This window comes from Alternaria arbusti, assembly GCF_024043155.1.
Source record: "Alternaria arbusti strain BMP 1465 chromosome Unknown scaffold_1, whole genome shotgun sequence".
Lineage (NCBI taxonomy): Eukaryota > Fungi > Ascomycota > Dothideomycetes > Pleosporales > Pleosporaceae > Alternaria > Alternaria arbusti.
The window spans coordinates 1,752,324-1,772,587 of record NW_026249941.1 but is presented as its reverse complement, the minus strand read 5'-3'; the positions used below and the strand labels follow the sequence as shown (position 1 = coordinate 1,772,587).

The 20,264-nt window shown below is 52.1% G+C and overlaps 8 protein-coding genes across 8 annotated transcripts; 3 read left to right on the top strand and 5 right to left on the bottom strand.

Annotated features, from left to right (window-relative positions):
• Positions 1 to 647: 647 nt before the first annotated feature.
• Positions 648 to 2,024, top strand: J4E86_000640 (uncharacterized protein; the record flags this gene model as incomplete). The annotated part of the gene is made up of 4 exons (XM_051441213.1): positions 648 to 809; positions 879 to 1,011; positions 1,065 to 1,425; positions 1,481 to 2,024. 4 exons carry the CDS (start codon positions 648 to 650, stop codon positions 2,022 to 2,024), a joined length of 1,200 nt encoding a protein of 399 aa, XP_051307384.1.
• A 595-nt stretch (positions 2,025 to 2,619) lies between these two features.
• Positions 2,620 to 6,249, bottom strand: J4E86_000639 (uncharacterized protein; the record flags this gene model as incomplete). Its single annotated transcript, XM_051441212.1, has 6 exons — positions 2,620 to 2,727; positions 2,789 to 3,258; positions 3,313 to 3,716; positions 4,343 to 5,087; positions 5,134 to 5,477; positions 5,861 to 6,249. 6 exons carry the CDS (start codon positions 6,247 to 6,249, stop codon positions 2,620 to 2,622), a joined length of 2,460 nt encoding a protein of 819 aa, XP_051307383.1.
• A 762-nt stretch (positions 6,250 to 7,011) lies between these two features.
• On the top strand, positions 7,012 to 9,196 carry J4E86_000638 (uncharacterized protein; the record flags this gene model as incomplete). Its single annotated transcript, XM_051441211.1, has 2 exons — positions 7,012 to 8,610; positions 8,669 to 9,196. The coding sequence occupies 2 exons, from the start codon at positions 7,012 to 7,014 to the stop codon at positions 9,194 to 9,196; spliced, it is 2,127 nt and encodes a 708-aa protein (XP_051307382.1).
• A 493-nt stretch (positions 9,197 to 9,689) lies between these two features.
• J4E86_000637 (uncharacterized protein) lies at positions 9,690 to 11,710 on the bottom strand (the record flags this gene model as incomplete). Its single annotated transcript, XM_051441210.1, has 4 exons — positions 9,690 to 9,747; positions 9,798 to 10,090; positions 10,139 to 10,808; positions 10,857 to 11,710. The coding sequence occupies 4 exons, from the start codon at positions 11,708 to 11,710 to the stop codon at positions 9,690 to 9,692; spliced, it is 1,875 nt and encodes a 624-aa protein (XP_051307381.1).
• A 1,715-nt stretch (positions 11,711 to 13,425) lies between these two features.
• J4E86_000636 (uncharacterized protein) lies at positions 13,426 to 15,394 on the bottom strand (the record flags this gene model as incomplete). The annotated part of the gene is made up of 3 exons (XM_051441209.1): positions 13,426 to 13,605; positions 13,750 to 14,804; positions 14,851 to 15,394. 3 exons carry the CDS (start codon positions 15,392 to 15,394, stop codon positions 13,426 to 13,428), a joined length of 1,779 nt encoding a protein of 592 aa, XP_051307380.1.
• A 778-nt stretch (positions 15,395 to 16,172) lies between these two features.
• J4E86_000635 (uncharacterized protein) lies at positions 16,173 to 17,978 on the bottom strand (the record flags this gene model as incomplete). The annotated part of the gene is made up of 4 exons (XM_051441208.1): positions 16,173 to 16,514; positions 16,572 to 16,809; positions 16,857 to 17,616; positions 17,663 to 17,978. 4 exons carry the CDS (start codon positions 17,976 to 17,978, stop codon positions 16,173 to 16,175), a joined length of 1,656 nt encoding a protein of 551 aa, XP_051307379.1.
• A 349-nt stretch (positions 17,979 to 18,327) lies between these two features.
• Positions 18,328 to 19,270, top strand: J4E86_000634 (uncharacterized protein; the record flags this gene model as incomplete). The annotated part of the gene is made up of 3 exons (XM_051441207.1): positions 18,328 to 18,394; positions 18,447 to 18,795; positions 18,844 to 19,270. 3 exons carry the CDS (start codon positions 18,328 to 18,330, stop codon positions 19,268 to 19,270), a joined length of 843 nt encoding a protein of 280 aa, XP_051307378.1.
• Positions 19,271 to 19,316: 46 nt separating this feature from the next.
• On the bottom strand, positions 19,317 to 20,216 carry J4E86_000633 (uncharacterized protein; the record flags this gene model as incomplete). The annotated part of the gene is made up of 1 exon (XM_051441206.1): positions 19,317 to 20,216. One exon carries the CDS (start codon positions 20,214 to 20,216, stop codon positions 19,317 to 19,319), a length of 900 nt encoding a protein of 299 aa, XP_051307377.1.
• Between the last annotated feature and the right edge of the window lie 48 nt (positions 20,217 to 20,264).

Below are 20,264 nucleotides of genomic sequence, written 5' to 3'. Positions count from 1 at the left end.
CGTGAGACGATGCAAGATCGCACGTTCGCTCTCTGACCGTCGGTTTAATGCATCCTTCCAGTGTTCCACCAGCGTTGCGACCATGGTAGGCGGGCCTGAGATCTGCAACAAGATCTACAAGATGCGTCGTCCTATGCAGAAGTTCTCATGCGCACACATAGCCACAATCGCGACTCTACATGGTGTGACCTGTTCGGTTGTACTTCTAAAGTGTACGCTTGAATCATGGTTTCCCGCCCACCCTGGATGCCGTTCTCATTGGGTGATAATGGGTTAAATACGCAGCATGTGGGGCCTCAATTTATGCGGCATCACTGCCAGATCAGCTCGGCGGCCGTCACCCTAGGATGCAGAGCTGGATATCCCCGTGTTGGATTGTTTCGAAAGTTGGTCTCGAGTGAGTGCACCTTCTTTGATCGATCTGGCGGCCTTCTCCCGTCACCCGCGACCGTGCTGTTTAGCTTTCGCTTCGCCCGTCTTGAACCAGAACGGCCGACGCAAGAGATGAGTGGCGCGAAGGAATATACTTGAAAACCCCGGGGCACTCCCGATCATTGAGTGGCTGTTTGCTTTTTCCTCTTGTTCACCGATTGTGACTTTTGCGATCCATGCCATTCCGCACCTGAACGACCCCGCTGCAGTGCATCATGGACGCAGGTACACAAGAATGGCCGGACCAACGCTTGAAGATCCTCATCCCGGTTTGGACGTTAACGGTGATTAGTACCGCTTTCTTGGTATGGAGAGTCGTGTACGGACTGCGATCACGCAAGTTCATTGCCTGTGATTACCTGTTGATCATAGCCACTGTGAGTCTTCCCCCAGTCCCGAAGATCGTCCCGACTGTGTGGAATTCGTCGCTGACACGAGTCCACCAGGCTCTCAACATCACAGCGACATCACTGAACCAGGTCGTTGTCAACAATGGTCTCGGGCGCCACATCATGGACCCGACGGTCTTTCCGAATCTCAGGACATACAGCTATCACCTTTGGATCACACAGATCGTCAGTGAGTTTGCAACTTCACGTTGCCACCTTTCCATTGCTAACGGATGACTTCAGACATCATTGCCGTTGCCTTTCTCAAATGGTCCATCTGCGCTTGGCTGCTCGTCTTAAACTTCTCCAAATTGTACCAAGTTATCGTTTGGCTCTCGATCTTGATGGTTACCGCCTTCAACTTCCTTGCACCGGTCTTGACGCTATTCGGATGCACACCCCTGGAACGGAACTGGAACTTCGGGTTTACCGGGGAGAGCCATTGCTGGGCAAAGGGCACACTCGCACTATCCTATACCCAGGGTATCAGCAACATCATCACCGACGTGGTGTATATGGCTGCGCCTCTGATCTATCTTTCGCGCGTTCAGTTGAACAGTCGAACTCAACTGGGTATCAGGATCGTTTTCCTGCTGAGTATCCCGTAAGCGAACAAGCTTCACAGTCCCTGTGAGTGAGCTACCACTGACGTCTCACAGTGCCACGATATGCTCAATCTTCAAAACTATCGAACTCAAAGCCATCACCAAGACGCAAGATCCTACATGGGACGGCGTGAATCTTACCATCTGGTCCAGCTCCGAACTCTCCATCGGCATCCTCATCGCATCCCTCCCTCCGCTCCGCAAAGCATTCGATCATCTTTTCAAGAAGTTCATGCCCTCGACATTGACGGGCTCGGGCAAAACGCCACACTACGGCTATGGGAACTCTAGCGTCGCACAAGGAAACAGCATTCACATGAAGAACTTCCAAGGCAGCAAAGCCTATCACTCTAGGCTACCTGGCGAGAGCATCCTTGACGGCGACGACGAGAGCGATCGGGCCATCCTTGACGACGACCAAAAAGGGTCTGGTATCATGAAGAGCACAGACGTACAAGTCACTGTGACCAATGATGTCGGAGAGGCGGGGAGTAGTTCCAACTCCAAGAGTGGGGGGAGCCCCAAGATGTATAACCCTGAAATCGACTGGGCAAGTCCACACTTGGAGAATGGGGAAGGACCGCGCCGGTCTCGGTAATGGGAATGTTTTTAACGGCCGAAAGTCAGGATTTTGTTTGCATCTTTAGTCTAGGCCAGTAGGAAGGAGGCTGAGCCGCTCGATAGTTGGATACCCAGGTACTTTTTGATCACATGAAACGACTGTAATATGTAGGGCGCAACTGGCTCATGATGACGCGAAGACAATTATTCGTACTAATACCAAGTCTCTTTACCATGTGCCGTCGCTTCTAGCGTGATCTAGTCTCACAATGAATTAATCTCAAAATTAAACCTTAGCTTTGCAAATGGACTTGGGGATGATACGTTATTCGTACCAAGTACCGAAAGGAGATCGCGGTCATTGTGGAGAGATAGTGCCAGAGCCATTCGCATACATTGACATCAATAACTAGCGCCACCATCATGAGGTTTTCATGCTCAAGTAAACATATCGCGGAGATTAAGGCCAGTCGTGCGATACACCGTTCGTGAATTTCCCTTTCGCTTCGATTCGTCATATCGTTGTGGGAAGTGCGGCATACGCCGCCGACTATGCAAATACACTATGTGAGCTGCTAAACCTAGCAAATATGCACCTCAAGCCAACTTGTACTAATAAACCACGTTCGCCTTCATTTCACGCGTAGAACGATGACCGAATTAACGACTTTAGTCCACGGATGTACTTCAGCAAGAATCTCGACACCGATGGATTGGAGTTCTTCTGACAGTTCCAGTATCTGTATTTTCATTAATGACTACTGCCTGACATGATCGCACTGGAAGTCGGTGCAAACATACCGGATACAACACACTTCGCATGCCCTGCGCGCTCCTCGCCACCACCAATGTACCTGACACCAGTTTTTTCACCATGCTTTTGAGTATGTTGAGCTTCGTGTACGTATCTGTACCAACCAGCGCAGCAAGGAAGACGACCTGGCACGATTGCCATTCGGCGTTTGACGAAACCTCGGTGATGTCTTCACAAGCGAAACTCATGCGCTTGCCATAGCCTAACCGCTCACATAACGATTTGCTGACTTGAAGCGCGGAGGCATCGCGATCCACGTTATGAACTTGCGCATTAGGATAGCGGTCCAGGAAACAGAGGGAGGTCAGAGGTAATGGACCGGAGCCGATGAAAGCGATTTTGGACGGTGGGCTGGGGAGGAACGCTTCTATGGTAGAACATTCCAAGCGGGAGAGATCGACGTAATTTTGGTGGTAAGGGAAAGTTGTCAGAATATCCTCAGGTGTTGTGGTTGTACCTAAAGAAGGTCAGATCTGTAGTTAAGTGTGATGCGTGAGTGCGCTGCACTTACCGCTGATGTCGTTGAGCATGCGATTTGCCCAGAACTTCTCCAACTCTCCCTCGGCTTCTGAACATAGCGGTCGCAAATTAGAGCAAAGGCTCTCTACGGCAGGTATGCGGAAAAAATACGACGTAAACTCTGCGCTGTAAGGTACGACGCAGAGGTTTACGAGTCGTGTGAGGAGAGAGTTGACTTGATCCGACGGCGCTAATGACGATAGTTCGTTGAGTACCGTGTATATGTCCCTGATCTCGGAAACTAGCTGATGCGCCGCGGTACTTGTCGCATTCGGTGTGATTGGGGGTGTGACGGTAAGGGACCCGACAGGGGTAGTAGGTTTGGATAGTTCCGCAGTGGGCTTGCGTTCGATGGTCGTCATGATGAGGTACGAGTATACGTGTTTTTTGTTGTTTCTGTTGTCAGGTAGTACTGCTGTATTTGAGTGTGTGATCAAGATGCAAACTATCAGTTTAGCAAAGTTTTATACGCTACTGCGATTGTCAGCTGTGCCCGGGAGAATCATCAACACGAGCGTGCATGTGTAGACTAGGAAAACTCTTTCTCGCATTTGCCATGTGTCAAACGCATTGAGCGGTAATGGCGTCTGTCTGGTTGGCTGAGTACCCTGATGGTCGTGTGGGATAGTGAGTTGTGCTAGGGATGGCCCGACATACAAGCGGGATCTACGCTCAATGTAGTACAAACGTGTGGGGTTAAATGCATGTTGGGCATAAAGAATTGAAGGCACACCTATAGACGTGATTCAGATAGCAGGGACACATTATGACCCGCAGCCTCAAACCCTGGCGGCAGTATGCAGATCAATAACCCCTCTCTTGCCGGCAGCCTACCGCTCGAATTTTCTCGAAAACTTTTGATTGACGGCCGCCGGAGCCGTCCAGTCGACTGTGCTGCATCAATGGCTTGCCGAGCTGATGTCAGGCGTTGGCCGGTGGAGGGAGATCTCGCCGCTCAACCTCTCTACCGAACAAGATCTTCATGGCCGGGCCGTCAATAGACTCGCTTGCCGCCCACCCACGTCTCTTTCACTGTCACCTTCCTCAATGCTTCTGGGTCCAGCGATTCAAGTTGTTCGTCGAGAACAACCCAGTCAGCATACGCCCCCGCTTCGATGACACCAGCTTTGCCTTCTAAGAAGGCACCATATGCAGCGTTCACCGTAAAACCCTCTAAAGCTTGTTCGAAAGTGAGACTCTCTTCGGGATACCAGCCAGCCTTGCCACCGCTAGGGTCCAGTCCTGTACGTGGACTTCGTCGCGTGATTGCCGCATACATTCCCTCGAAGATACTCGCGGGTTCAACTGGGAAGTCGCTACCGAGGACTGGACGAAGTGGTAAGAGCGACCGCATTCGGTACGCCTCATCTTTTGTTCGTTGCTGGCCAAGCCTGCTCTCCGCATAACCCATATCCGAGGTCGCGTGCGTGGGCTGTATTGACGCAATGATACCAAGTTCTGACATCCTGCGCTGGTCATCTGGATGGATGATTTGGGCGTGCTCGATGCGGAAACGACGTTTAGCTTGACAGTCGCGGAGGTTAGCGTGGGGGCACAAGCGTTTCAACGCCGCTTCAAACGCGTCAACCGCAAGCCTGTTAGCAAGATCCCCAATAGCATGAATATTAACTTGGTACCCTGCCTTTACGGCCCAATCATATGTCACACGTGACAGCGTAGTCGCGTTGACGAGTAAAGAGCCGGAGGACTCCGGTTTGTCGCTGTACGGCTCGATCATAGCTGAGCCCCAGGAGCCCAAAGCCCCATCTGCACGTTGTAAGTAACTTGTTGAGAGTGGGCCGTGTATACAAACCTCCGAAAAGCTTGACGCTGTTCACATGGAATCGGCCATCCGGAGTCGAAACTTTCCTGACTGCCCCGGGACAAAACGTGTTCCGGACGTCGCATTCGATCATCGCATTGACTCTCACAGTCCAGTCCGGGTCGTTCGCGAGCTCTTCGTATAGCTCCAAATCTGCCGGCACTACACCGGCGTCGTGCATCCCGACAATACCATGTTTGTTTAACTCTGCCATCGCAGTCTTAATGAACTCGGTTTTGCGCGCTTGGGTCGGCTTTGGGTAATACTCCAGTACGATATCCATGGCATTGTCGCAGAAGACACCCTTTGCCGGCACTTCGCCTCCGGGAGGTATACTGAATGACGGAAGAAGATCAAGCACCTTTTCAGATACCCCTAAGATGAAATTACTGAGTTAGATTGAACTCATGCTCGATTTCCAGGGCTGACTCACAGATGCAATGAACATCAACCTGCGCGAAGTCAGTATATGTGTCGCTCCCATTTCGTACGGAGAACTAACACGATCAAGCATAACATAAAGATCCTTGAATCTCTCATCTATCTCCAAATCTGCCTAGATGAAGTGTCAGTATCAGCACGGTCACTTCAGCACGTCTACGTTCATCAGGTCCAACGTACTGCAGTTGGCCACCTCCCTTCAAAATGAGCTTGGTCCCAACCGACGCCCCGTAGCCACTGTTCACTAGTTCCTTTTTCTGGACGGACTGTCTTATACTCCAACAGTCTCCTCTTGATCTCGTCCATTGAATCGGCGCCAAAGAGGCTCACTGAATCTAGAGATTCTCCAAACTGGACCAAGTGACCGTGACCATCCCAAAAACCAGGGTACACGTAACCTGTGCGGGATTCCTTGACCGCATCAGGGGCTGCATTGTCTACGAAGACACTGGAGAATCTGCCGTCGTGAATGGTAAAGCACTCGGCATGCGGAAACTCCGACGAAAGCGTTCTGACAGACTTGTAGCAGTATGTGGGTACGAAGAGATTTGGAAGCAACGTGGATGGTATGTATTCGCTGATGAAAGCCGGCAGCCCTAGCTGGTAAATTAGAGCAGCCAGAATCACAGGCAGCGATACCGAAAGAAAAGTGGAAAGGGTAGGCATCATGCCCTCTCAATTCACGTGGGCAATGTTGGGGGCTGGTGTCACGAAGATCACGGGCAAAGGAAATTTGGCAATCGATAAGCGAGCGCCGATGACGCGACCGAAGAAAAACGACATCGTGGCCCGACGCGTCTCGAAACGCAAAGTAAGTCGCGTCAGGTCGCGTCGTCTACGAGATGCGCAAATGCTCACCTGGGCAAAATGACGACAATGTGACTATACTGAGAAGTCTAGAAGTCAGCTCCGTGATGGTCACGTGATGTGGACGGTCGCTTCAATCTCGCCGGCTCTGCTCCCCGCTCCCGAGATCTCAACAAAGCAGCAGAGCTACCCGAAGAGCCTCTACCCGCGACACAGAATCATCTTTACTTTGTTGGAGACAGCCCTCGTGCTCGACTGCTCGATCTGAACTGGCTCGCGACATGAGCATGTCCAATTGGAAAAGGGCGGTGAGCGAACCTAAGCAGGCGTGTTGCATATTTTCCTCACAACTCCTTCATACGACCGGTGTGCATTTACGCATTAGGCCAATGGCCCCTCTTCTGATCGCGGCTCTGGACCCAGCTCCACCCTAACTCCACCTTGGCATAGATGAAGATTGGATGGGAAACTCGAATGCTGAATTGAAAGGCTGGGCTTCCTGCAGCGCTAGTGTGGGGGCCGGATCCTAACAATCCTACACGACATAAGCAGAACCTTCTGTAAAGTTCGATCTCGAGAATAGCTTTCGCATGTCGGGTCGCACGGCTTTGAACACTACAGATGGCAACGACTGAGATTGACGATCTTCGGAAGCAGCTAGAGTCGCTCCAGCGCTCCTATGAGGCGCTATTGAAAAGCTTATCAGCAACGAACGACACCTTCAAACCATCCGACGCCTCACAACTTCGCCGCGCATCTACACGTCACGGAGGCGATGCCATCTTCGCCGATACCTCGACGCTTTCTGACGACAGCAGCGATGAAGAAGACGACTATTTCGTCCAGGACGAATTACCGTCCCATTCGTTCGACCACGAACATTTACGCGAGCATCTGAAGACGCATAACTGGACTGAACATGGCAGAGAGATTCTGGCATCGATCATCTCTGATCCCGCGAAGCTCACCAAACAATCTCATCTCTTTCACATGGGGCCCGGGCCAGCAGATGATCGAAGCCATTATTCGCACTTCCAAGTGTACAATGTCGGAACCAACGGTTTGCCTGAGCTGATTGAAGTGACCGGTCCTGAAAACAACATGAGCCGGGCAACTGAGATTTGGCATGCGCTGAGGGACGTTGGCAAGCAGCCGGACCAAACAGTGGTTGGACGTATCACCATAGCGCGAGAACCTTCACCAATTTTGTTCGGTGCACTTCATCTGACGCTGAATGATGCTTTTGACATGGACGAACTATTTCGGCATCTAGTCGAAACAGAAGCTTCATCTGCGCATATGTTCCGAGCTTTCAATCAGAATCCTAAACACCAAAGGACCTTTTTCTTCAACTTCGAATACTATACCATCGTTGGAGATGACTGTCAGCCCATGCAATGGCAGCGTGCGGATAAGATAACGGGTCAATCTGATCATCATATACCACTTTCGCGGTGCAGTGCAGTCGTTGCGCTTGTCCTGTATGACGACAAACCACGCCGCATCCGAAATCGAGGAAGACGTGCGAAGACACAGTTCGGATGGGTGCATGATGTCTGGTCGCCATGGCAAGTTCTACAGCTGGAGAGTTTCCCGGACTGGAAGTCGACACCAGCTAATGGAACGCCATATACATTCGAGACCGGCCACAAGTATCTCAATGGCGCGGAAGCATTTCTTCATGCTTTGCTGACAGAATATCGGGATGCGAGGAAGCGATTCGACGAAATCTACAAGCGTATCACCGACCTAGTTACTCCACCGCTAGGCTTCCTGTTTAGCGAAGAGTTACGCCGAGCCCGACTGTTCGAGGATAAAGACTTCACCTGGATCCGCAGATACTTCTACGCACATCAAACCCTGGGCAACGTGAACAATAGCATTAAATCCATGATCGACGCTTTTGAGGATTGCTTCACCGACGATATTTGGGAAGGCCAGAACAAGACGCTCTGGCCGCTTTTTGAGGAGTCGCCGCGCAACGATCACTGGAAACGCCGTTTGCGCACGTTGCGGCTTCAATTCGAACGGGAAATGAAAGAGCTTAGGATCATCATCTCGGAAAATAATGAAAGACGGCATGAGATTGAAACATTGCAGGAGCAGTTGTTCTCTGGTACTAGCATCCAAGAGTCCAGGAAGTCCGTTGAGCTAGCGGATGTCACCGTGCACCAAGGGTACAACATCAAGGTCTTGACCATCGTCAATCTCTTCTTCATGGTAAGTGCATATGCCAAATTCTACAAGCTCTCACAACAGATGACTAACGAATTAATAGCCTCTCACATTCGTAACTTCCGTTTTCGGCATGACAAACATGCCTGAAAGTCCGGCAAACTTCACGCCATTCGCCATCGTCTTGGTGACAATTTGCATACCCTTCTTCAGCATCATCGGCTTCCTCTCGACAAAATATGGCTACAGCATCTGGGCGCAGAAAACGAAGGAATTTTGGCGATGGCTACGACCAAGGACGCAGCCGAAAATTCCGAATGACACAGACTTGGAGCCTCCAAGGCGCGTAGATAGGACCATGTCGACGGAAGAGGGTATGCGGTTACGACTTAGAGGGGCAGAGCATATGCCTATGGGGGTTGGGGTGGGCATGGGAAGGAGGAGATCAAGTCAGAGACCTGCGCCGTCGCATCCGCATATTCAGCGTATGGTGGAGAGGATGGGTGAGGGGAGGGAAAGTGGGCTGACGCGATTGGGGACTGTCGTGGCTGATGACGAGCACTCGACCCATAGTAAAGAGAAGAATGGTAGTATGGGGAGAGATGCCGTCATCGATATCAAAGAGGGTTAATACAGTTCCTTATCAGATAAACTCGCGGCTCGCAAGCACACACTACATATCAAAAGCACTCAACCCATCCATATCACTCGGCCCGTTCCATTCTTTGGGTAGACTCCACTCGTTTCCATCTCCCAGTGGCATGAAATCGAGATTCACTCCGTCAATCGCACCGCCACTAACACCACCACTACCACCCGTGTCAAGATCATCAAACGCGCTCAGCTCAGGGAAATGCGCATTAGCAAGTTGTGAAATTGGATCGTGAGGATCAAAGTCTGCGCCCATCCAGGCCCCAGAATTCCGGTTCATTTGTGAAGAAGAAAGGGTGGTGGAGGGCGTAGACATGTTGTGAGAAAGCTGAGGAGGTTCCGATATGCTGGGCCAGCCAACACTACCGAGTTCTGAACGTGGCGTTACCAATACGTACCCATCGTTGTTTTGAATTGGGTCATCGAACCGGGGTGGCGGAGGAGCTTTGATGCTGAGCCCATGTCTCCCTTGATCAGATGGCATACTCATTGTAGTACTCATACTCATCGTTCTCGTCTTTCTGTTTCCGCCTGTACCGGCTCTGGGTCTTCCGCTGCTGGTCTGCCTTTTCTTGGCCCACTGCTGGTTGTCGTTCATGTCGGCGTCCATATCTATGGTGCTGCCTCTTCGCGCGGGTACTGTCGAGGATGCGGGCTTGTACAAGTTGAACGAAGAGTTGGGGGGCTCGGGGCCGCCGCGTAGCTCTACCATCACCGCACGGAGTACGGTAGACATCCGTTCCGCAGGTTGATAGGTGGATGCCATGTCGGAAAGCGCGGCTGATAGACATTCGAGGTACTGCATGTTGTTGGCTCTGGAAGTGGGGTCTTTTATGAACGCCAACGCTGCTACGAGTGCAGTCGCCGCTGTGCCCTGCGGAAGATTGTTAGCGAGAGATGAGAGGTTTTAGCTGCTACATACCGCGTGTTGCATGCCTGTAACGAATATCTGCTTCGTATCGAATCGCTGTCGATGTTGCCAGTATATCCTTGCTACGCGAATAGCATGCTTAGTGCATACTGTCCTACTCAACGCGGAGAAATGGTCGTCAGGGCCACTCTCGTTGCCCGCTTGGTCTTCATACATGGCGAACGGTCGGTGTAGCAAGATCAGACTGGAGTGATACTGCTGATGCAACAAGAAGAACGAGAATGGGGCAGTCGCAATGTTGGCTGGTGTCCAGCGCAGTTGCTCAGGTAGTCTAGCGTACCAACTGCTGAACTCGCGGTCCAGCGCTGCCATGCGCATATACTGATTCCGATCCACGGCGGTGTGTGAGTCGGAGGAAGCGTTTTGGGAGCGATGCGGATCCATATTCTCGGTGATCTTTCCTGCGAGCTCCATAAGATCGAGGAGTGCTTCATAGATCATGGTCTCCATGCTCTTCCCCAGTCCAGCCGGTCGACAGGTGCCAAGGCGCTCAAATTGCTTTGTCAAGTTGTATATTTCGAGATCGGAAGGCTTCATCGAGGTCGGCCGGCCCAAGAAAAGTGCCCAGTATTTGTCGTAGATGACGCATGCCCAAAGAGTCATTTGGCGGATCTCGACCTCGCGTTCTGGAAGACCTGAGAGTCGTGTATCGAGGTGGAGACTATGTAGACGTTAGTATACCACTGAGACATCTTCCAGTAGAACATACCCGATATCGAAAGCAAGTCGCACAGCCATCCCGCCGTACATCCAGCCCAGGTTATCTCTACCGACGCCGCACTCGAGGTCGCCTAGCAGAAGTAATGCAACTACGCTCGGTATTCCGCCCGGTCTTTCCAGCTCATGATCAAGCATATACTTTGCTTCGCGATGTAACGTGCTCTCCATGCCCGGTAAACCGATTCTTCTGATGTCGAGCCTTTCCTTGTTTGCGAAACGGTAACCCATGGCCAGAACACAGACATGCAGGAACCCAGAATAGAACTGTGTATGGCCCATCTCGCGGTCTTCGTTGAAAGCATCTTGATGCAAAACATGGATGACTGGGTTGTAACATTGCCAGAACAGATCCATGAGATAGTCGTATGTTTCCAGTGGAAGAGAGCGGATGATCTTGTCGGCGCGTCGAGCCTGCTCATTCATCTCTTGTGTTGCGCCGAAGGGGTTGACCGACTCAGAATGTACATGGCAGTTTGTTGTTGGACCGAAGTAGCGGAGGCGGCCGTTCAACTGATCAAAGCTAAGATGGCCTCGAGTAGAGAGGAGACGGTTGACCATACCATCTTTCTTTGGAGGTGGTAGCATAGATGGCGAGCCCGCGCTTTCTGCATCACCGTTTGAGAAACGAGGACTATTCGTGTTCATCTCGTGCTGTTCGAAATCAGGATAGTCATCTTGTGGGCTTTGTTGACTGCCTGGACTGGAATGGTTTTCGTTGTTGTGCGCTTGGGTTTCGCTTGCTTTCTGGGTGGGTGATGTACCTTCTTCGTCGGGTTGAGGGTTATGGCGGGTTTTGGGAGGGTGATTCGCTGGGGGTAGCTCTTCGCCTCGCTCCTTCAGCATTGTTTCTAGTAGTGCTACGCGATCGGTGAGAGAGCACATGTATGCCCTCGAGATAGGTCTTTACAGGTGTCAGCTTGGTATCAGTCAGTAAAGACACATTACATACCGTCGTCGTTCGTCGTCGTTTTTGATGACGCATTCCACCCCGGATCGTTTACACTGTGTACACTCTGTCTCGCCGGGAGGTACTACACACTGCAAAGTCGTCAAAACGTATCGTGGAAGCAGATAGAACAGACATACTCGTATCCGGCGGTCTCGGCACGACGCGCAAGCGACTGACGCCCTGTGTCGAGGTTTTGAAGACTTCCCTTTCGTGGAGCACTTCTCCGATGTATTCTGCTCCTGCTTGCTGCCGGCTTTCGAGGCCGGTTCCGGTGAGCGCTGTTCGCTCATGTTGTTATCAGGTGCTGCCGATCTTTCGTTGGCCATCGATGGTGTCGCTTTTGGTATGTACAGGGGATGGTGTCTCGCAGACAGACGTCAGCAGGGAATCACACTACTATGTCGCAAAGAGTTGTGGATGTTGCGGGGAGAGGAGTCGCAGACCGGACAGCGAGGACGACTGTCAAGCCTAAACTCCGAGTTCCACGAGCATGAAGTGACCCAGGCCTAATCTAGCCCTAAACGTTAACCGCTAGATTTTTGGAGAGGTTTAGGCCTTCAACTCGTGGAGGTGGGGCCCCGCAGTTTCACTGTACTGGGCGCCTCCAAGCTATGCGACCACGTTGGCTTTGGGCAAGCTTCTTCGTAAATCTAGCAACCGAATGACATGTACCTAGTAATGCTGTCGGCTCGACATGCTCGGAACGAGCTGCGTACCGGATCTGACGAATCATGACCCCAGAAGAGCGAGTGCTTGCAGAATCGAGAACACCGTGCTCAAGGCCAAACCTACGGCATGGCTTAATTTCCCTCTCCACACGCTCGTTAACCGGCATTGAGCCGATCTTTGCGGAGAAGCCTACAGTTGACGTAGGAGTGCATTGCGGATCGCTTGGTTGGAGGAACAAGTCACTCTGTCGCTTCGAGGCCATCGTCACATGAACCTATGGCGTCAGTAGTTCGCATTTGAGCTGAGTCTGGGGCTGCTCTGCATTCACCCAAAGCCCAATTGCAGGCCATAGCGCAGTGTGGCGTCGTCCCTATGCGACGGTAGTCGGGAAATCACGATTCGTGTTAGGGCAGAGTGAGTCTTCAATCCGGGGTACATGAGTCGAAAGACGTCGAGATGAGCGGGGTCAAGGCTTGCGATTGGGGTGGCGGAGTCTCGGAGCTTGTAACCATCGTGATGTTTGCTTCTTGGCGTTCTTATTGGGACTAGGAAGCGAGCATCCGACGCCTGCATCCATGGACGCAATCAGGCTAGCCATAGTCACTATAGTTTGACACGCACACCAGGTCCTAGCGAACTGCGACAGAAGCCGTGCGCGATTGAGGGGTCTTGAGGGCTGTGGGAGCTGCAAGTCACCAATATTAACTTTCTTCCAAACCATTCGAAATTGCCGAAGTGATGGGCACGCATGCTATGCGCGATGCAAATGAACCAAAAAGTAGCAGCTTGTCAGAAAAGAAGTAAATTATGAGCCCTGACGGGTGACGCCCAGCACGCTCGGATGCCAATGGAAAGAAAACAACCCGAAATCCGGGCCCAGATCTAGTACCAACAAGCGACGGTACGCCTGACCCATTGACAGATGTCAGCTCGGCCGCCTTTAGTCAACGTCCCATTCGTGGTCCCGGTTGCGAATATAGGGGCTCAAGCCATGCATATCCTTCATTGCCGTCGCCTTCACATCGCCGTTGCCTAAGAAAGCAAACCGGTTCTTGTATCTGTATACATAGTCGTAGTCTTCCCAGCGCGGTGTCTTGATGGTTTTGAGGAAGTGTATCGTCTGCATTGAATGAGTCAGTCGCGAACAGCTTTGTGCGGGGTTGATAGGAGATGCGCGCATAAGGTCGGGTATGCGCGACACCACCGTTGATTGGGACAGGGATATATGGAAGGAAGCGCGACATAAAAGCTGAAGGGTACTTACGGCACCAGGCCACAGATAGATCCTGTTCTTGATCTGTCCGTTCTTGAACCAACTCCGGCACTCTTCTTGCCACACTGTCGTCTTGTGGAACTCATCAAAATGCGCGTAGATCTCATCTAGGGCGTCCTGCTTCACGCTCATTGCTTTGATGCCTTCGCTCTGCATCTTCTTCATGCACTTGATGCTATACTCTACGGTTGTCTCGATCGACGGCAAGAGCGTGCCGTTACTCCACGTCGCGCCGGGTCCGACTATAGTGTAGAAGTTCGGGAATCGAGGAGCGGATACACCCATGTAGAGGTTCGGGCCGGTGGTCCAGTCTTCTTTGATGGATACGTTGGAGCCGTTGCGAACCGTGAAGGCGGGTTGGAATGCGACCTGGAAGCCAGTGGCGCAGACAATGGCGTCGAGTTTGTGGATCTTGCCGTCCTTAGTCTTAATACCTTCTGGAACTATTCGTTCGATGCCGTCGAAGACTGGAGTTACGTTGTCTTGCACTAAAGCCTCCAGGAAGCCGTCTCCGGGCGAGATGCGCCGGCAGCCAACGGACCACTTGGGGATTATGAACTCTTTCAGCTTCTCGTGGCCAGGCCCCATACGGCGGTGCATCTCTTTGGTGATAACATCCTTGAACTGGTTCTGGAGTTCTGAGTTTTGCTGGTACATCCCGAACAAACTGTTGATCTCTGCTTCGATCTTCTTCCGGAACTCCAAGTGATACTCCGGGTCTTCCTTGAATTTCTTGATGTCGGCTTCGGTGAAAGTGTACTGCCGTTGTCCAGGGTCGACGTCTTGTCCCTTCTGCAGGTCATCGTTCAGTGCGCCGGCGCCGAAAGGAGGCGATATCCATGTTGGACTCCGCATGTATACTTCCAACCCCTTGACGACCTTTTGAAGTGATGGTACGATTTGGACGCTGGTCGAACCAACACCGATGACGGCAGCGTTGATGTTTGTGAAGTCGACGCTGTGATCCCAGCACGCGGAGTGGAGGACGGGACCCTTGAAGTCGTGAAGACCTTCAATGTCTGGCCATTTCCAGTTGTTCAGAATACCTATTATCTGTTAGGCGTGTAAATTTGACGCTGGTCTAACACTCACCTGAACCGTTCACCAAGACGTGCGCCCAATCTTTCCTCATCGAGCCAGTCTTGGGATTCCTGATGGTAAGGCTGTAGCACCCATCCTCATCGTTCCAGTTGGCTTGCTCGATCCTGCTGTTCAACTGCATGTACTTCTTGCTTCCATGTCTCTCGGCGAAGTTCTCGAAATACCCCTGGATCTCCTTCCCTGCTGCGAAGAAAGTCGACCAGTCGGGTTTCGGGTCCCAGGTGAAGTTGTAGTCATGCGATGGAATATCGCATGCGACGCCGGGATAGGTGTTCTCGTACCATGTTCCGCCAAACTGTGCGTTCTTCTCAAACAACGTCAACTCCCAGGATCCAGGCTCCAGCATCTTCTCCATCTTGTAGGCTAGACACAGCCCTGATGCACCCGCGCCAACACATGCCACTCGCAGCTTGGCTGGCTTGGAATGGTATTGATCCAGGGTTCTGTAGGGTCCATCAACATGCGATGGTGGGTAGTCGTAGTTGTGACCGTAGCCGTTGACGTTCAGTCCGTTTGGCATCTCCGAGCCCCCCATCGTGGCGGTTGCTAAGACTGGTAGGTGCTATCCCAAAGGAGAGTGACAGATACGTGATCACAGAGATAAACCGAAAAGCGAGAAGGACAAAGTCGATAGGGTATGCTGAGATGCAGCCTCGAAGACAGTAGATAGAGCTTGAAGATGCTACACAATCAACATAAAGAAGATAGCGAGGCAGCCCGACCACTGTATCGGGGCGAACCAACATCTCTGGAGTGTTTAACCGCGCCTCGGATGTCTTCACACATCTCACTGTACACCTCCTCGCACGCCGGTTGGTGCATGGCATGCGGCATAGATTAGGCCGGTTTTCGCAGGCGCTGCGACCGGTACGAGAACGCGTCTGGGTTCGCGCACTGTCTTGCTGCATTAGCCAGACCGAGATGCATGACTACGGCGATGCTTGTGGCGGCATGATGGGTGTCAAGGGTGTGCATCTGCTGAGGGGTTGCGGATGTACTTACGCGGGGCTGTTCAGGTGCGATCCAGCATGAACTCAAAGCTGGCAAGGTCACGCTTGCCTACTTTGGGATGTGTGGGGAAGGCGGGGGTAGTCGGCAAGAGCGACATGTCATGAAAGCTGAGTTTAGTAAAGAACATTGATTCATGCAAATTGTAGTGTACACGCGTGATCTCATGATCAAGCGTCGGATGTTGTTGTGTTCACGCTCGTCTGGTGTTGATCGTGCCAGACGCATCATGTTCGGATACGAAATAGCCAAAGATGTGCTGTCGCTGATATTGCGTGCAAATAATGACTATAGTACAGCGCTGTCTAGAGTCTAGCCTTGCCCATCTTCTCAGCGTCCCTTTTCGCCCATTCTTTGACGACCTTCCTCATGATCTTCCCAGACTGCAACTTCGGCACCTCGTCCACGAACACGATGCCTCCTACAAGCTGCTTGTGTTTTGCGACCTTGATCTTCATGTGCCTGTGGATATCCTCCGCGGTTGTCTTGCCCTTGTGTTCGTCCTTGAGCGTGACGTATGCACGTGGCCATTCCTGCCCATCAAGCGTGATACCAACGGCAGCCGCATCGGCGATTGGATCGAATTCGAGGAGCACGGCTTCCAGTTCGGCGGGTGCAACTTGTAAAGCGTTGACTTTTATCAGCTCCTGGGTAGTATTAGCACTCGTTCCAATCGTGAGTGTTGAAAGGCAAAAGTGACTAGCCTTCTTTCGATCAACTATCCAGAACCATCCGTTCTTCACGATAGCAACGTCTCCAGACTTGAGCCATCCATCTGGTGAGATAGACTCCTTAGTCGCGTCTGGATTGCGCCAGTACCCAAGACATATGTTGGGACCACGAACATGAAGTTCGCCTGGCTGTCCTTCGGGGACTTCGTTGCCGTCGTCGTCGAGAAGCATGCATTCGCAGTTGGGGTCTAGCTGGCCTACACTACCGGAGCTGTGGCTGATTAGAAGCGAGTGGCGAGATAGCGAGGACGAACTTACTCATCTACAGTACCTCCTGGCACGTGTATGGCTCCGCAAGTAACCTCCGTCATACCCCAGCCCTGGACGATCTCGCATTGTAGCTTCTTGCTGATCTCATTCTGGAGTTCCTTTGACAGTGGTGCGGCACCGCATAGGATATCAGTTACGCTACTAAGATCGTACTTCGCCGTCTCTGGTCTCTTGCTGAGCATGACCATAATTGGCGGCGCAACCTGCAGATGTGTGACTTTGTGAGTCTGAATCACCCGCAAGAATTCCTCATACTCAAACTTCTTCATGATATAGCAAGGTATCTGCAGCTTCTGTGCCATGGCTATGGTGTAGAGCTGCCCGTAAGCGTGATATAGAGGTAGGAACCCGATCCATGTTTCCTGAGGCCGGGTATCCGCGTTCCATGGCTTATTGAGATATCTTATGAAGATTGTTTGTTCGAGGTTCGCAATCAGATTGTAGTGGCTTACTTCGACGCCCTTGGGTAGACCGGTGGTGCCGGAGGAGTAGTTTACCGTCGCTGTTGTGGTGGTTGCTTCTTGTTCTGAAAGCTTCGGGAAATTGTATGCCTTGCTCTCAGCCGGGGATGGCAACATGTCCCTCCAGTCTTTGCAGCCTTCGACCGGTGCGCAAGGCTCGTCTGAAAAGAGGAAGACGCGGCCTTCTGGAAGACCGGCACCTTTCGCTGCTGCTACGGCTGCTTTGATGAGCGTTGGGTGCGCGAGAATGAACTTTGCCTCCGTATTCGCAACTTGGTGTATCATCTCTGGAAGCTGTCAGTATAATCCCTGCTGTTCTTGCATAATACTTACCAGAGACGGTGTATGCTGGGTTCGCGCCGCTGAAGATCCGCTTCGACCCCACAATTCCAAGGTAGGCTACGGGAACGAAGATGTGGTTTGGTGTGAAGATCATGACCACCTCGCCTGGTTTACTCCCAATGCGATCCAGACCCAAGGCCAGCCGTTTTGACCATTGCAGCAACGATCGTGGTGTCAAGTGCTGGTCGGTATCTATGGAGTCTATCCAAATCGGTGTGTCTGAAGGCGCTGCTTCCTGGGGAAACAGATAATCGAGCAGGTTGCATTTTGGAATGTCAAGTACTGGGAATGGCGACGCGAACGGCATTGTGATGGTGGTAGGGGACGAGAATGGCAAGCTCAATCAGGGTAGATGGGGAAAGCGAGACGACGACAATCGCTCTCAAGCCACACAGCGAAGAAGTCAGATGCATTCATGATGAGAGAATGGCTTATAGTGAGGATTAATCATGGGGAGGCGTTGTTGCTGCAGCCGGTAGACGAGGTATCCGCGGGGGTGCACAGACGCGTCCGCTCCTCCCGAGGATATCGAACTCCACACACCGAGCTTCCCAGGCGCGTATGTACCCCAGACAGTTCATCAACATGGCGCATCGCGAGACTGTTCCTCGCTTGCTATCGTACTGTCTCTTCCTTGACATCGGGGATTGACCACCATGTCTGAATTGAGAGACTTCAACCGCATGTTCAGCCTTGACGGCAAGGTCGCGCTCGTCACTGGAGGTAAGCAACATTGATGCAACCAACATGAACGCGTTTTAATTCGTCTTGCTAGGCTCGAGAGGCCTCGGCCTTCATACTGCGACCGCTTTTCTCCTCGCCGGTGCAAAGAAAGTCTTCATCTCTGCGCGCAAGAATGAAGGAGAGCAAGGCATCGACCAAGCCGTCGACAAGCTCAACAAGCTGCCTGTATCTGGTACAGCGGTCGGCGTCGCTGCCAATGTCGCGGACACAGAAGATATCGAGAGGCTAGTCAGAAAGGTCCAAGAGACAGATGACAAGCTGGATATCCTCGTGTGCAACGCGGGAGCCACGTGGGGAGGGCCGTTCGATCCGACACCAGACTGGTCGAGCAAGAAAGTGCTAGACCTCAATGTTCGCGGTGTCTTCAACCTGGCACGACTGTGAGTATCGACCAGTAACAACATATGTGCTGCTCCTAACGCCAACAGCTTCGCACCCCTGCTCGAACGCGCTGGTACCCGTCAATCGCCCTCCCGCGTCATCATCGTCTCTTCCACAGCCGGCACGACCGTCCCCCACGTCGGTGAGCACGGCACTATCATGTACAGCATCTCCAAAGCTGCAGCCCACCACCTCTCAAGGCAGCTCGCTGTCGAACTCGGGCCCAGGAATATCACAACCAACACCGTTGCACCGGGCTTCTTCCCCTCGAAACTCGCAAACGGGCTGATCGAGATGCTGGGCGGGCAGCAAGAGCTGGAGGATAACAACCCGCGAAAGCGGCTGGGCGAGCCAGAGGACATCGCTGGCGTCATGGTATTCCTGTGTAGCCCAGCAGGAGCATACATCAATGGAGAAGACATTGCTGTAGATGGTGGTATGAGACTTGCATCAGGACGCCATTCTAAGCTCTAGAAGTGTATGGATTCCGTTCGACATTTGCTGTATATCTATGTGCATCTCAAGTCCCGTTCGTACCGTCTTTCCTGCCTCCTTCAAATCTACTTAGCTGCTTCGCCATGCTAGTGTGCGCCATCATCGCCCGCATGTTATCATCGCAAAACTCCGGTCCTGTATTGAAGTAGAAATTGTTGCCGTTCACCTCCACCGTCAACCCCCAATGCTCGTCCGCAGTCTTCTTCACACCTTTCGCGTCCACGATCTCGCCTCCGTCTACCAGTTTCACCACAGTATCAACCACCGTCTCCATAGGCGTGAAGTACTCCAGAGGGAAAGACTTCCATTCTTCCTGGCTCAAAAGACCAGTGTTGACTGTTCCTGGACATGTAGTAAATGTGCGTATCCCCTCGTGGTGGTATGCGACGGTGATGGCGCGATTGAACTGTATAACGGCGGCTTTGCCTCCACTGTATATCGGACAGAACTCTGATGGGTATAGTCCCCCACAAGACGCTGTCATGACCAACACGGGATCCAAGTTTCCATGCTTTGCCATGGCCTTGCGGAAGTAATGTAAAGCCAGGTATGATGTGTCGATCACCGCTTTCAAGTTGATGTCTACGCTTAGCTGATTTGGTGGTGGAGGAGGTGGACCATCTAGGTCATGTTTCGCATAGAAGTTGTCGCGCTCCACAATACCGGCGTTCGCGTATACAAAGTCTAACCTTTGGGATGGGCTGTAGCTGGCTTCGAACGCGGAGACAAGTGAGGAGTAATCAGTGACATTTGTCTGGTGGAACTGGGTATTCTTCAGCTTGCTAGCTGCTTGTTTGCCGGCTTCGGCGTTCATGTCCAGGAGATGGAGTTCCCAGTCTTGGTCAGTCCGATTCGAGAGAGCTGTTGCAACAGCTAGGCCCATGCCTGATGCTCCGCCGGTGATCAAAGCGACCTTCTTCGACATCGTGGGAAAAGCGTTCGTGATCAAGACCCCCTTTGGAAGTATTGCGTA